Below are 15140 nucleotides of genomic sequence, written 5' to 3'. Positions count from 1 at the left end.
AAACAATCGGTATTTTTTGTGGTTTAATAAGACAGGATGATACTGAAAGGCTTTTAATAAGTCGCTCTTTATCCTTCATATTATGTATGTAAATTATAAACATTTATTTATATTGAAGTCTTGTTATTCAGCAACAACAGATCTATTGCATTTTCGGAAAGTGAAGAAGTTTAGTTGATCAAGAAAAAATGTTGATAGATTTGATCCCACCTTGCGTATGATCCCATTCAATTCGCTGCATTAATTTCATAATTTCATAATATTTTAAGTCAAGAAATTAAGAAATAAGCAAATATTTTATCGTACTTATCAAGAAGAGAGTCTAATCTTTCAAAAGGTTTCATTATCAAATGTTTATCATGGAATAATGGATCATTATAAATGATCAAACGAGTGCCCGCTGATGCTGGCCTGGCGTAACTTTTTATTGCTACTTACCTGATAGATGAATCTTTTGCTTTTGCTATCAATGAGTTTTGGGAAACTAAAAATGCTTTTTCCCAAAGTACGTACTAAATAAATTTCGTTAACCCCTCTTTCATACATTTTCTGGCGAATTCCAATAATCAAAACTTTATGTAATGCCAAAGCAGAGAGAAAGATCTGATGATGATTATAACCAGAAATTAATGCTAGCTTCAAGAATTGGAAACTTTAAAATAGTTTCGGGTTGATGACGCCCGTAAATAATTGATACAAAATTTTCGCACGCTATATATTTGAACTTAATGTGAAAATTTATTAGACCTTTTTTTTTTTAATTAAAATAATATACTTTTTTATGAATAATATAATTGTAAGATAATCATTACACTAAGAATTTCATTTAATTCATCTACTATTGTTATATTCGAATTAACAGATAATTGATCTTATACAACAAAAAATTGAAACTTCTTTAATTATTTTTTCTAATGTGTGTGGAAATGCATAATATTTGTTATTTCAATAGGAATGTATCTTATAAATACGCTTTAGGAGCCATTTTTTTGACATCATATAGACATAAATGATTTTGTTCATGCCAATACGTCATTGCTTGAATTATTCCAATATAATGTACAAGTGCAGCGGCTATTACAAAGAAATGAAATATTTGATGTGATGACCCCTATAAAGAAATATTTTATTAAAGTTAATGACCAATTTAATTAATTAATGCTAAAGAAACGTGTGCGCAATACTTACATAGATATCAAACGTTCCCGGATACCATTTTTCTGGCACTCTAAATGAAGAAAAAATTTTAAATACTAAAATAAAAATTGCTTTTAAGATAAATGAACTATAATAACATACCTAGCACCATAAATGACAGCTCCAGTAATGTAAAGGGCGCCCATTAATAATAACCATTTTAGAGATATTACATCAAAACAAAGTTGAATCTATAAATTAGAAGGTAAAATGTTAAAGATCCTATGAAAGGAACAAAAAGTTAACAAGAAGTTCCTTACAACTTACTCCATATATAAAAATAGCATGAATTAATGGTACGAATGCACTTAATCCCATAGCTATAAATAAGCTTGCACGAAACCATCTAAATTGTGGTGATCTAAACCTATTTAAAACTGCAACTGAAATCTATAGTAAAAATATAATTTATTAATTAATTTATTAGCATAATATAAGTTTAAATAGATTGAAATATAATAATTACCGTTGCAGCTCCAAAAATAGAAATCATTGAAAGGTAAACTATTTGTAAAACTTTATGACAATAAAATCCTAGGAAAAAAAAAAAATAGACATCACAATTAAGTTCACAACTAATAAGAATTTTACTGAAATTTGATTTTTCTCACCATAATATATCATCGGGAAGAATGATCCTACAATCAAGGTCACAATACCGATATAATCGCATCTATTCCAATTTGCGCAAACCTTTTCTGAATGACAACATAATGTATGAAAAGTTGAAGAGAATGCTAAACAAATCATAGCACCGAGTAAAAATATATAAAATACAAAGAAATCCCAAGTTTTCGCATTAGGTTGATGCGCAAGCACATAATAATATGTTGTAAATCCCAAGAAAAAAAAGGCAACTGTTCCGATTAAATGAGACCAAATATTAACTAAAGAAATACAAATAAAATAAGTTAACAGCTAGTAGTATGGTTTCGAATCACAAAAATTGGTCATTAACTTACCACTTTCGTTATGAATATAAAATAACGATTTGGCACATTTTACGTAAGAAAATGTGGGTCTTCTATAACCTTTTAAAATATCATGATTATCTTGAAGCCAAGTTGGTAAATCACCAAAATTACAAGTTAGTGAAACTGTTAAACTTCTAGATGATGGAATAACTTCATTTACTTTTGTTGCTATAGAAGAAGTTTCTGCTGATACTGTATTTTCCGATGAAGTCCGATACGAGGAAGTCATTTTTCGTAGTGTAAGCATAATGTTGGTTTTTATCGTAATATTTATAATTAAAGCTTTTTTATGGAAAAAAAAAAAAAAAGTTTGTGATCAACTGAAATATGATTGGGAAAAAAAAGATTAAAGACACTCGGAAAAAAAGTGCGGATGCCTTAAATATATGTCGTAAATATCAGGAGAAATCACATGCATACCGTTTTTTTATTTATATTCCACGTGCGATAATTAAACAGTTTCAAGTTAATGCTTCACGTGTAAATTGAACACAGTAAAATTTCTTACATCATAGTAAAAAAAAGTTTCCTTTTTAAATATTTTAAATAAAAATTTATTTCATATATAAATATTTATGTTTTCTTTGAAATGTACATGATATTAAACAGATATCTTAATCAATTTTAACAATCAATTTTTTTGCACTAACACCTTTCTTTAATTTTTGCAAACCATCAGGAATAGCATTAAGCCCACCTTCAATAACTTCAACATTATTAGGTCGAATCCTTCCTTCAAAAAGTAACTGTTCAACAACCTTCAAAAGTCGATTGACATTCTTGAGAGCACCCTTAGTATCTCTATGACATTCACCAAGTACAATACCCGTTTCTTGAACACCTTCTTTTTTATCAGTAGGAGGACCTGCCGCCCAAGCAATTTTTCCATTTTGTGATAAAACCTTTAACGCGATATTAGAACTTTCTGAACCAATAACATCAAGAGCATATTTTAAATTATTTTTTGTAATAGAATTAATTTGATCAACAACATCAGGTGCATTATAGTCAATAACATGGGCTGCTCCAATTGATCTAAGATAATCATTATTTTTTGGAGAAGCTGTTGTGATAACAGTAAGTCCCGTATTAGCAGCAAGTTGTATTGCATAAGAACCAATTGAGGAAGAACCTCCCCAAATCTATCATAAAAAAAAAGAAAAAAAATTTAAATAAAAAGAATAAAACGACTTCATTTTGATATGTATTATAATTACCAAAATAAATTCTTCACGAAAGAAACTTGGATTTTCTGTAGGAAGCGGCAAATTCAAGTTATGATACAAACCGAGTGCTGCCGTCAAAGATCCCACAGGAATTGATGCGGCTTCTTCCCAAGTCAAATGCGGTGGTTTCTAGATTATTATTGAGAAAATGAGCCGATCGTTCCTATCCACAATGCTATTATGAAATAAGTTTATAAACCTTAAATGTAGTAGCAGCTTCGAATAAAGCATATTCTGAAAATGCGCCATATCCTCCGGGAACACCTAGTTTTGTATGAGCCATAACTTCATCTCCTACAGAAAAACCGGTAACTCCATTTCCTACAGCTTCAACAATTCCGGCTGCATCGGAACCAAGAGTAACAGGATATCCATCGATAAAGAACCCTATTTCAGCCTGTTTCCTATTAATGATATATAATCAAATAAAAATCATTTATTCATTTGTCATTTATTATAAATACTATAAAAATAATATTACCAATCGACGGGATTCAAAGCCACAGTTTTTACTTTAACTAATAAGTCACCGAGTTCACCAGGAATGGATGCATTAGGTTGAGGTTTTGGAGTAGGCTTATCTACTTCTTCAACAACTTGTTGACCACCTTTTTCATGAAGGACAACCGCTTTAATTTTTGCACTCATAATAGGATATTTAAAAGTTAGTAAAAATTTGCGTTCGTCAAGGAATTGATGAAATTGATGAACTTTATGATGAATTGATAACGCTTTTATATACTTTATTACATCATGATAATTTTTTATAATTTCTCCTAATTTGTATTTGATCTGAGTAAACGTAATGAATTTGTTGTATTCGTCATCAATACTTACTAATTTAGGTAAATAAAATTCGGTTCATGGCGCAGATATGTAGTACATATTATATGTAACTTGGCGATTTGGCGTAAAATAAAATGTGTGAATATTAATCACTACGAAAATGTTTAAATCAATAATTATGTCATCTAAAAAACCGGTTTCAAATTCGCGTGTCGTTGTTTTTTCATTATTCCAGAGTCTAGAGTCTAGACTTAGTAATTAGCATTATTAATCTTGAGGTTTTTGTGCTTTATTTAAAATATAGGTTTGCATCTTGAAGGGTTACAAATCGGGATCTTGATAAGAATTTTTTTAATTAATAATAATATATTTCAATTATTAAATTATTATTATTAATTAATTGAATTTGAACTACAGTAACTTTTGTAACTATGCTTATTATAATTTACAAAGATTATTCAGCTTTATCCTTCGAAGTTGCCAGATCCTACACGTCACGTCAGGAATTTAAATGTTTAATAATTATCTTTTTTTTTTATTAGATAAATAATTAATTAAATAAATAGAACCTACTTAAATTTGCCTAGTCGTTCTTCTCTTAGCGTAAGTTTTCACCACAGGACGCCTATTAGAAAATACATAAGTGTCGTTGCAATCCGTTACACGAGTTACTACAAAAGTTAAAAAAAATTATTGTTCAATAATTTTTTGATTTGTCAAAAATTTTAATAAATAATTTTTAATGGAAAAAAATACCTTGCGTATCAATATCCATTTCCCCGTTTGATATAAATGAAGAACTTGAAGATTCGGGAAAGTCAAAAACGGAAAATTTGTCTGTCTGTTCATCGCTGCAATCAAAGTTTAATTTAAAACACAAAGTAATAAGTAATATCAGAACATAAATTACTTACTCAGTATAACGAATATTTTTTGTCGCTGTGCGTCCCTGAACTAACCCCAGACACTTTGAAAAATGTTTTACATATGTTGAAACCGGAAACATTACATTACAATTTAGACAACGTTGTTTTCCTGCCTGCAATCTTAATGTGTTAATATTTTGACCAAATATATCATAACCTTGTTTATCGATCAAATATAATAAACTGTTTCGGTGTAGAATAAATTATTTAGATAAAAAAGTAAATATAGAATGGAATATCGACAATATAACAATATACTTTGAATCTTGGATCTGAAAGGTTCGTGTACAGAGCTTATCTGTCTTAGCTTGTCGGTGCATTTCAAAAGCAACATCCAAGATACACTCATCTATTAATTCTTGCAAAATCTCAAAAGCCTGGTAAATAAACATTTGCGTAAATAATTTACTAAGTTATATAAAATTTTGATATATTGTACTTACATAACTAGCTTCACCTTTATCCATATTACTGAAAAACGAGTCGATAACTTCTCTTGACATTTTATCAACGGTTTCATCATACTCTTCGGATTCCTCATATTCGTCTTCTTCATCTCCTTCATATTCATGTTCACTTCCATTTTCTATTTCACTTTCGCTAACATTTAGATCAAAACTTTCCATATCATCATCATAATTAAGTTCTTCATTATCAGAACATATTGTTTCCTCATCCAATTTATTGCCACCAACTTCCTCTTCTTCATCAGAACATATTGTCCTTTCATCATTACTATCATCTTTTGTTGTAGTCATGTGATCATGAAGTTCGAAATCCATAAAATACTCGTCTTGTGAAAGATTATTTCTTGTTACTATTGTATTATTATTACGAATAAGTCTTCTTCTCCTATTTTGAATTTCATTTTCATTTGGAGTTATAGGTGGAGTTAATTGAGGTGATGGAAGTTGATTTTCAACCATTTTATTTTTCTAAGAAAAAAAAAAGAATCAAAGATCATAAACACTTCATAAACGTTTATTTATTAGTCAGAGTGAGATTAAAAATGATCGACAATCAAAAAAATTCTTATTTTATACTGGTAATTTAATTACCGACAGAATATGATGAAAGACTTTTTTATTAATTTAAGAATTAAATTTTGTAAATTAACATATCACTACAGTATTAGATCTATAACAATAACAATCGATTTTTTTATTAAATTGTTAAATGATTGGTCTAATTTTAATTATTGTGAAATTTTTTTATGCATGAAATTTTGGATTTGCAATTTATGCGGACAATCTTTCTTACATTGCATGAATGGAAATAATGATCGAAAATTTGACGAAAGTGATTTTTTACGGGTATGACCGGTTGGTTGGTCTTTAGTTATACTAGTGGAGAAATTTATAACAAAATCGAGATAAGTTTGATCAACAGAAAAATAATTGAATGACTAATATTTTAACGAGCACTTGGAAGATTTCAAGTCACATTCTTACGATAATCCAAACTCGTGGAAATCGTCTCCTTAATCTCTTTTAAGTATCAAATTTAATATCATTTATAATTATGAATTATGATATACAATGATGTAAGATACTTACAACGAAATGTTTTAGTCAAATTCTTGATATGATTCAAAATTTTTTTTTAATCAATATCACTCCTATTTCCTATTTTACCTTATTAAATAGTCTCATAAATTATTTAATTTTCACTTTTTGTTTGAAATCTGGGTCAGTCGGTTTATCTTTATCGAGTGCGACACCTAAGTATATAGGAAATCTTGGAGATCCACTATTTGAAAGTTCTTGGCATTTGTAAATAATTATACTTCCAATTGATGGAGGGTTGATACGATCATTGTCGTTCATTCCTGAGCCAACTTTGAATTCTTTGCCACTAGCCATTCTACATAGGAGAGAACCACACTGTCTTAAATATTTACCTTTACCAGGTTCATGTCCTATAACAACGGCTTCACCATCATAGAATGTCTTAATCTAAGAAAAATCAAATCAATGAATGAACTGCGCCATGACTACTGATTAAAAAATTTTCAGTTACTTTACATTACCTTCAATAAAGTCTTTGACCGACCCATTTCGTATAAACTTCCTGGTTTACGAATCATAAGTCCTTCTCCACCCAATTTTTCAACCCGTTCAAGTTCATCGTAAACGTCTCTTTCAGAATTTGCGGATTTTTGCTTAACTAATTTCGCATATTGTGGCCTGTTTATACAATCGTTACAATCATAAATCAGATAGCGTTCTTAAACATTTGCTAGCTTGTACACATAAAAAATTGAGTATATAAATTGTTACTTGTTTTCTGCTATCATTTTTTTCAAATATTTCATACGGTCCTCAAAAGGGAGTAAACCCAAAGTAGGAACATCAAAAATCTACGCAATAAATTTCAAATAAAAGTTAACGAAAAGAAAGTTTAAAATAGTTTAGATGAGAGTTCAGGTGACCTGCTGCGTCACATAGTGCGAGCCGAGAGCTCAAGATTTTTAATCCTGGCCGGAGCTAAGACCGCATCGGCAAATAATTACATATTTAATATTGGTTTATGGCTTCAAATAAAAACAATGTGCTTACTTCATATGTGATATTCTTCCATTCTTCTACACCCGCTTTCACAATACTAATTGTAGATTGAAATTTTCCTCTACCTCCAAAAAGTTCACCATCAAGGTCTTTGTCACGTGGAAGTCCTTTAGAGAACCTGTAAATAAGCAAAAATATGAGAAATTACCTTAAAAAAGGCATATAAACAATAAAACCTGTCAATTACCAAGAAGGAGGCACGAATTCATTTCCATTCCTTGAATAAAATTTTCCCCTTTTAGAATTCCAAAATGCTCTTACACCATCAAGTTTTTCTGAGATCCACCAACCAGTTGGATCAGTTTCGTCAGGTTTCCAAGGATGAGCCAAAAGTACATCAACACTATTATTTCCTTTCATAATTGACATCGAACTTTTTGGATTAGTTATAAATGAAGGAAGGGATGGCAAACTCTTTATAGTTGATAAATCTTCATCCTCGTCCTCTTTTAAAGCTGCGGCACCATTGTCAACGTCACTCGTTTCGTCACCATGTAATGTTGCATCCGATTCAGATTCCTCATTCTCAAGTTTTTGCTTTTTTTGTTTGTATTTGTAATCGTTTTCATCATTCTCATCACCAAAATTATCATCAGAAGAATCCGATGAGTCTTCATAATCAAGAGATTGTGGTCTTCTAGCTTCTTTATATCCAGATACTTTTTTACTTGCGATCATTGAAGTCATACTCTCCTTTGCAAGTCTTTTGGTCTCATATTCTTTGCTTGTTTCCATTCCTTTTGAACCGATTGAACCGGTACGGATATAAGTTGTTTTATAGACGCGTCTCATTTGCCAAAATCTCCTGTATTGTCGAGACTCTAGATAAACCAATTTCTTTTGATTCTGTGATTTGTTGTTATCGCTTCTAGTTCTTTTTTTTCCAGTTCCGCATGTTTCCACTTTATGAAGAGTTTCAACCCATTTTTGTTCACTAATAATTCTTACACCATAACTTTTAGCTTTGTTAATAATCGTTTGATCACCGTCTTTTCCACAAATAAGAAAAGTTGTAGACTTTGATATAGTTTCTGTGACTTCATAACCGTTCTTTTTAGCTTTGTTTATATGAGCTTCACGAGTAGAGAGGGTCAAAGTACCGATAAATACGATAAATAGTTCCATGTTATAAGAAATATATATATATATATAAAGTATATATAAAAAAGAATAGTATTTTCTTTAATGAAAAGGGTATTTATATATGAAGTATTGTTTTTTTTTTTCTTGAGAAAAAGTAGAGTTCAGGTCAAGGGAAAAGTGGTCTATTTAAGAGTCAAATAAACCTGTACAACCCGTATGAACAATATTAAGGGGTCAACACAATTTGACACACTTTAAGGGGCTGTGTAATAATTTGTCATAATTCATACAATCAAAATGACTATCATGGTAAGGTGAGGTTGTGTAATTTTGATTATTGCCTAAATACAGTTCATAATAAAAATGATTGTAACGTAGATGCATCATCAAAATGTAAACATAATAAAAGCCACTGCGTCATACTGCGTCTAACTGCGTACCTGATGTGCATTTACCTCGAATTAGTCAGGTTTATTGATTTAATAATTAACAGTACGTCAATATAGCCAATAAATGATATAATAATCATCACACTGTTATCATTATTCTATCTCCGTGTCTCTCCGTAAGTCCATCTATTTTGCTTGTCTGTCATGATCCAATTGAGTCATGAGACATATTTATTATTAATATAGACAAAAAATTATTCACATAATGATTGATTGGTCCATTTGGTCCATTGTAAATCAAACGTACAAAACAAATAACAAATATGAAAAAATCGCACGCTCATGGCGTGATCGTGTGAAGTTTAAGTCTGCGGCCTTAATTTAAACCCTTTTGAAAGTCGGCTATTACCTGATTACTTTTTACTTTTTTAACCTTTCTCTTCGTTAAATAAACGATACGCTCGCTCGTTTTAATTTTTATGAAAAGTGAAAAAATCAAGGCGTCGAGTGTATTTTGATAACAAAACTACATTAATTTTTTATTTTTTTTTATAAAATTCTATAGGTTAATAATATTAGCTTTAAAAGCAAAACAGATTTAAAATTTTATTATTGAAAATTTATTTTATCGGTAAACACACTTTTATTGTAAATTTTATAACAAGGAATGTATAGTCTCACTAATAATAATCTACGTTGGCTATTATTAACTCACCACTGAAATTTTATTTTAGAATTAATTCCCTTAATGCAGAAATTAATTACAGAATAAAGAAGGAAATTGCAAAATTTGAAGTTTACAAAATTACAAAATTTAACCAACATGAAACCAAAAATCCCACTAATGTTAATTGCTCTCTCAGTCTTATTATTTAAACATGAACCACCTAAAATTTTTATCTCATAATCCACAAATTTAAATTCGCCCGTTTCATCTCTGGGACTAATCTCGCATGAATTTACTGATGATAACTAAATTATTTAGACTGTCATGGATTTTCAAATGAACAAATTTTAGGGATAATCCATAGGTCAAGAACGGACCGCACTCGCCACGGCAGTTATGAACAAGGTGAACTAAAATTTTCCATTTTACTATTATCATTTTGAACTAAAATGAGAAATGAGAAAGCTTGAGTTTATTTGTTCGTCGTATTACTATAAAATGTGTTGTTGCTATTGTTGACATCACTTAAATCCGTTTTGTGAAAATTTAATAGAGCGACGATCTTTTGGTGCGTAAATATCTAGGAGAATTCTCTAATTCAAAGTTACTATTCTTCCGGATTATAACCACCAATGATTTTCTCCGGAATATTGATTTTTAATCAATAAAAGTATAAAACTGTAGCGACAATATTTACAAATTTTCTTACCGAATTTTGTACCCATTCAAAACCATTATTTATCTCAGCCCAGGATGCACTACTGAAATCGATCGTCCAAACGTTTCTTAGTAGTAATAAAGGAAAAATCTCTGGTAGAGACTTTTGAAATAATGCCCAGATAATTGATTCTAAATGGTAATACTTTATTAAATTCACGAACATAATCCAATATTTAAAATTGGGTATCAATAAAAGACTCAAAGTGAGTTTAAACCAAAATCTGTCAACTGAATTACTTTTTCTTACTGAAATTAGAAAATATCCAACTGATCAACCACGTTCCCAGATATGAAAATTTGAAAATTTTCAATTGATAAATTTTCTATTTAATTAAATTCTTTTCAGACAACTCGTAAATTGATCCAAACTGAAGAACCATTTCGTATTTTCGTGCAGATCAGATTTGTAATTAATACAATTAATACTCTTAATTGCCGGAATTCTTCTTTAATTTATCAAGCACCACTGTGATCAAATTGAGAATATTTTTGCGGATTCAACTCGACTAATACTCAACAAGGAGGTCGAAACGTTTAGCGATGATTATCATAAGGAATCTCAGATGAATTGTTATTATCGCTTAATGCATTTGAAATTGATGAAATTGATACATCTGAAATTGTTGACAAATCTGAAGTTATCGAATAATAGCAATAATTATCGTAAGGAATCTCAGATGAAGTTAATGAATAATCTATAAAATTTTTTAAAAAATATATATAAATTAATTTTTATCAATTTGAGACGAACGTAAATTTATATTACATAAAAAATATATATATATATATACAATTATATTCATTGTAAAAGGAAAGAGAGAAGAAATAAAAAAAAGAGAGGATAGGTTACTTGGAAATGATAAAAATGAGGTGGGAAGAAAGGAAACGGGACAAAAGAGAGAGGATGGTTGAAATGTTGACATTTCCATTTCAAAGATAATTTGCTAATATATTTTCCGATAAGCATAATCTCCTTTATCACAATTTATAACTGAGTATCTCCATTCATAAGCTTTTTGTGCATAAGAACGATCAGTTGTTAACTATGAGACTGATCATCAAGTTTGAAATTTCGTTAGCGAACACAAACCTGGTAAATATTTTTTTTTTTAAAGAAAAAATATTATTTAAACACTAAAATAATGAGATAAAATTAATCTTACTTTAGGATCTGTTCTACATTCAATAGTATATTCGAAAAGTAAAACTGATAATAATTTGTTATTACTTTATCCATATGTCAAATGCGATATGACGACAATAAACTTTTATGGGTCTCTTTCCACTGACGTGTAAATATACAAAAAAAAAATAATTAATTTCTTCAATGTTGAAAGTATGTGTCATTCTATTCTTTCCGTGGCTCCATATTGATAAACAAGATTAACGTAAAATAAATTCATTAAATTAAAAAATTATGATTGGACTATGGGTAGTTAATCGGTTAATCATTTTAATCATTTATACCGTCAAATTCGTCATAGATTGGCGAAAATCATTCGTTATTATGAGAGATATCCATTTCTATAGGTTTATTTATTTATCAAAAAGAAAATCTGTAAGGAAGAAAATTGTAAAGGGTTTCTATTTATTTAAATTTATTTAAATTTGAAGTCTAATCAATTTAATTATAGTCTAATTATAATCTAATAATCATTTGCTTCCTTATTAACCAATTTTGGTTGATCAGTTTCTTTAAGATCGGATTGATCTGAATGGATAGATTTCAAGTCAGGTGATTCATTTCCGTGAGGCAGAAAGTGGAAATAACAAAAGTATCACCTTTATATATTTATTAAGTTTTTGCTTAAACTTCCAATAAATTAAATTATGTAATTTTTTTTTGTTTGATCTCTTTTTATTAACGAAAAAGGCAAAAAAAAATATGATTTCACGATCATCCTTTTGTTTCGTATTAAAAATTTACATCGTCTCCATGATCAAAAAAAAAATTCTGATTGTCAAAATTTTGATTCAAGAGACATTACGTTTTAATGACTACGCTAATTGTGAATAAATTTTTTAAACGATGAAATGGAAAATGTTGAAAGACGTATATTAATGTCTTCGTGGATCAACTATTCCATCAACAAGTGGACCGAATGTATCTGGATCGAATTAATCGAAAATCACGAATCTAAAAGAATCGGACTTACGCGTGATATTAGAATAAGGTGACTATTTTTAAAAAAGTATAATATCACGTTCCATTATACTATATTCTTCACTTCGAATTTTTGTATTATTAATCATTTATTAAAATTAATATATTTATTCTATTAATTACTGTTAGTTCGGATCCCCGGATCATCCAACGGATTATAAACGGATATCCAGACGTGGTACATAGCGATTGATGGGAACGACAAATAATAATAATAAGTATTTCTAATAAGTTTTAATACATTATTGTCATAAATCGTTGAATACACTTTATTATATTATTTTGACTTGCATAGTTACAATTAAGTATAAATAAAGGAAAATCTGATTCAAGAATAGCTTTAGCAAAAATTCTAATAAATAAATAAGTAATATTACGATTAATGCAGAAATATAAAATAGATAATAAAAAACTGTTGCATACCAAATGATATTAATCAAAGATATTAAAACGTTCACAAGTTACAAATGTGCCATTCATTCGAAACCTTATATCATACACTCGTCCAATAGAAGGGTAATGAAATCTTACAATCAAGTTATGATAGTTTTGAAATAATCGAGAAACTGCATCATCAAGTAATTTGGAATTATTGAAAATAAAAACCGAATTTGATTGAAGTCGTAAATTAACGGAAATTAGATCATTATCTGTATATCCTGGAGTAGTTATGATTGCTTGATTCAAAAAAAAAAAAACCACAAAAAAATTAGAAAAACCCGAACAAAGTTAATGTGATAATTTACAAACATACTTTTAGCTACATGAGAATCCGTAATCTTTCGTCTTTCAAGACCAAATTGATCATAATCAATTACAAGTAAAGGTTCATTACAAAACATTTCTTCATTTAAATTATAGTCTTTCTCTATATCCTTGTACTTGTTTGTAATGACCTTGCCCCACTCTTTAATGAGCATTTTTGTTTCCTCATTAACATCTGGAAATTGGCTGAGAGAAATAATGAGCATCTTTATTTTAAATGTTTATTACATAATAGGAATATAGCAATAATACCCTTCCTCCGCAGTTTTTCGCTTGTAAAAATAAATTATAATTTGCACAAGTAAGCCAAATAAGGCTCCCATTAAAAAAGAGGCAAAACATAAGACTAAGATTGATAACATAATGAGCAAGAGACTTAAAAGAAAGTAAAGTATAATGAGTTATACATGATGTTAAAAAAAAAGGCTCTTAATAGTTAGTTACGCAATTTTTAGTCATAAATTAACTCATCGAAAAAGGTAACACAGGCCTAGTCATTTGAAGTTAAATAAGTAATTTCATGGGGTTTAGGGTTTTTTTCCAGAAGGGGAAAAAAGCATGGTATTCCACCCCATGAAATTACATAATTAAATTGATTAAACATGTTCACCTCCCACAGCTGAAAAATGGTTCTCAATCGATCATTTACAAGAATTAAAACGAGCGGATGAATTTAATGTAATTAAAAGGATTCTAATATTTAACAAACAAAACTAGTTGTGTACGACTTGTCTAACGAATAAAGCTAACAGTACTTAATATCCTAAACTTTATTTGGATAAAGTTTTTTTTTTAATTTAATATTAATATACAATATTCGACAAATAAACGATTAATTTTGTCACGTTATGGTATGGGGTAATAAATGGGCAATAAATTCACTCTTAATTGCTCGAAATATACTTCATTTCTATGTTGTAGTCATACTTGTTGAACAGATTGAACTCACCGAATAATAATATATTGAAAATTAATTATAAATAATTACAGTTATTGGCTACTTCGCATCTAAATGATAATTAATGTTTTGTGCTCACACAAAATCATTCCATTAGGAAAGCACTAATAATTATTTGGACTCTTTGGCATCCTTACATGATGCACAATAAAAATATATTTTTTTTCCAAAGGCCATAATAATATTATTTGGCATTCACGTTAATTTGATAAACAACAAATAAATAAACCTTTTTATAATTTTTATAATCTTTTCCGTAATAACATAAATGTGGGGTTTATAATCGTTATTATAGATTTCTTCTTCTTCTAAATAATAATAATAGCCATATTTTTGATTACTCATATTCATCTTATTCATCTTATAACTTTTTCTCTTTATCAGCACAGCCCTGAAAATGACAAAATTTTATTAATAATAATACTCCTCCAAAGCAATGTAGTGTCAAGTAATTTAAAATTATCGCCATTAATGATTATACATATATTTATAAATGAAAATGATGCATATTAATAATCATGAATTTTAATGCTAAGCCAATAAATTTTGTATTAGTATAACCTTTAAATTTGATTGCAGAAGAAAACACAAAAAAAAAAATTCAGGTTCATGCAGGTGCAAAAAAGTATATATTCATAAAAGAGTTACCGGTTCTAAGCACCTCCTATTTGCGTACATAAATTTCATAAATTTCATAAATTGAGTTATGTCAGTTTAT

General features: G+C 28.9%; 7 protein-coding genes across 7 annotated transcripts; all 7 read right to left on the bottom strand.

The window, feature by feature from the left end:
• Positions 1 to 721: 721 nt before the first annotated feature.
• OCT59_008922 (uncharacterized protein) lies at positions 722 to 1821 on the bottom strand (the record flags this gene model as incomplete). Its single annotated transcript, XM_066133192.1, has 6 exons — positions 722 to 1111; positions 1189 to 1228; positions 1300 to 1388; positions 1465 to 1587; positions 1664 to 1731; positions 1809 to 1821. The coding sequence occupies 6 exons, from the start codon at positions 1819 to 1821 to the stop codon at positions 962 to 964; spliced, it is 483 nt and encodes a 160-aa protein (XP_065999659.1). The 3' UTR covers positions 722 to 961.
• A 26-nt stretch (positions 1822 to 1847) lies between these two features.
• OCT59_008921 (uncharacterized protein) lies at positions 1848 to 2684 on the bottom strand (the record flags this gene model as incomplete). Its single annotated transcript, XM_066133191.1, has 5 exons — positions 1848 to 1895; positions 1975 to 2084; positions 2160 to 2249; positions 2332 to 2453; positions 2680 to 2684. The coding sequence occupies 5 exons, from the start codon at positions 2682 to 2684 to the stop codon at positions 1848 to 1850; spliced, it is 375 nt and encodes a 124-aa protein (XP_065999658.1).
• Positions 2685 to 2697: 13 nt separating this feature from the next.
• OCT59_008920 (uncharacterized protein) lies at positions 2698 to 4104 on the bottom strand. Its single transcript, XM_025312543.2, has 4 exons — positions 3879 to 4104; positions 3597 to 3801; positions 3389 to 3526; positions 2698 to 3313 (listed from the first exon to the last, which is right to left on the bottom strand). Exons 1-4 carry the CDS (start codon positions 4043 to 4045, stop codon positions 2786 to 2788), a joined length of 1038 nt encoding a protein of 345 aa, XP_025189468.1. The 5' UTR covers positions 4046 to 4104; the 3' UTR covers positions 2698 to 2785.
• Positions 4105 to 4756: 652 nt separating this feature from the next.
• On the bottom strand, positions 4757 to 6035 carry OCT59_008919 (uncharacterized protein; the record flags this gene model as incomplete). Its single annotated transcript, XM_025312542.2, has 5 exons — positions 4757 to 4854; positions 4940 to 5034; positions 5098 to 5292; positions 5368 to 5486; positions 5553 to 6035. 5 exons carry the CDS (start codon positions 6033 to 6035, stop codon positions 4757 to 4759), a joined length of 990 nt encoding a protein of 329 aa, XP_025189467.2.
• A 729-nt stretch (positions 6036 to 6764) lies between these two features.
• Positions 6765 to 8801, bottom strand: OCT59_008918 (uncharacterized protein; the record flags this gene model as incomplete). The annotated part of the gene is made up of 5 exons (XM_025308947.2): positions 6765 to 7064; positions 7139 to 7295; positions 7389 to 7468; positions 7668 to 7794; positions 7864 to 8801. The coding sequence occupies 5 exons, from the start codon at positions 8799 to 8801 to the stop codon at positions 6765 to 6767; spliced, it is 1602 nt and encodes a 533-aa protein (XP_025189466.2).
• A 2268-nt stretch (positions 8802 to 11069) lies between these two features.
• On the bottom strand, positions 11070 to 11464 carry OCT59_008917 (uncharacterized protein; the record flags this gene model as incomplete). The annotated part of the gene is made up of 2 exons (XM_066133190.1): positions 11070 to 11230; positions 11386 to 11464. The coding sequence occupies 2 exons, from the start codon at positions 11462 to 11464 to the stop codon at positions 11070 to 11072; spliced, it is 240 nt and encodes a 79-aa protein (XP_065999657.1).
• A 1470-nt stretch (positions 11465 to 12934) lies between these two features.
• Positions 12935 to 13862, bottom strand: OCT59_008916 (uncharacterized protein). The gene is made up of 4 exons (XM_066133189.1): positions 13717 to 13862; positions 13454 to 13650; positions 13123 to 13376; positions 12935 to 13051 (listed from the first exon to the last, which is right to left on the bottom strand). Exons 1-3 carry the CDS (start codon positions 13824 to 13826, stop codon positions 13132 to 13134), a joined length of 552 nt encoding a protein of 183 aa, XP_065999656.1. The 5' UTR covers positions 13827 to 13862; the 3' UTR covers positions 12935 to 13051; positions 13123 to 13131.
• Positions 13863 to 15140: the final 1278 nt, after the last annotated feature.

Source organism: Rhizophagus irregularis, chromosome 17, assembly GCF_026210795.1.
Source record: "Rhizophagus irregularis chromosome 17, complete sequence".
Lineage (NCBI taxonomy): Eukaryota > Fungi > Glomeromycota > Glomeromycetes > Glomerales > Glomeraceae > Rhizophagus > Rhizophagus irregularis.
This window is presented reverse-complemented; position numbering and strand designations above follow the sequence as displayed.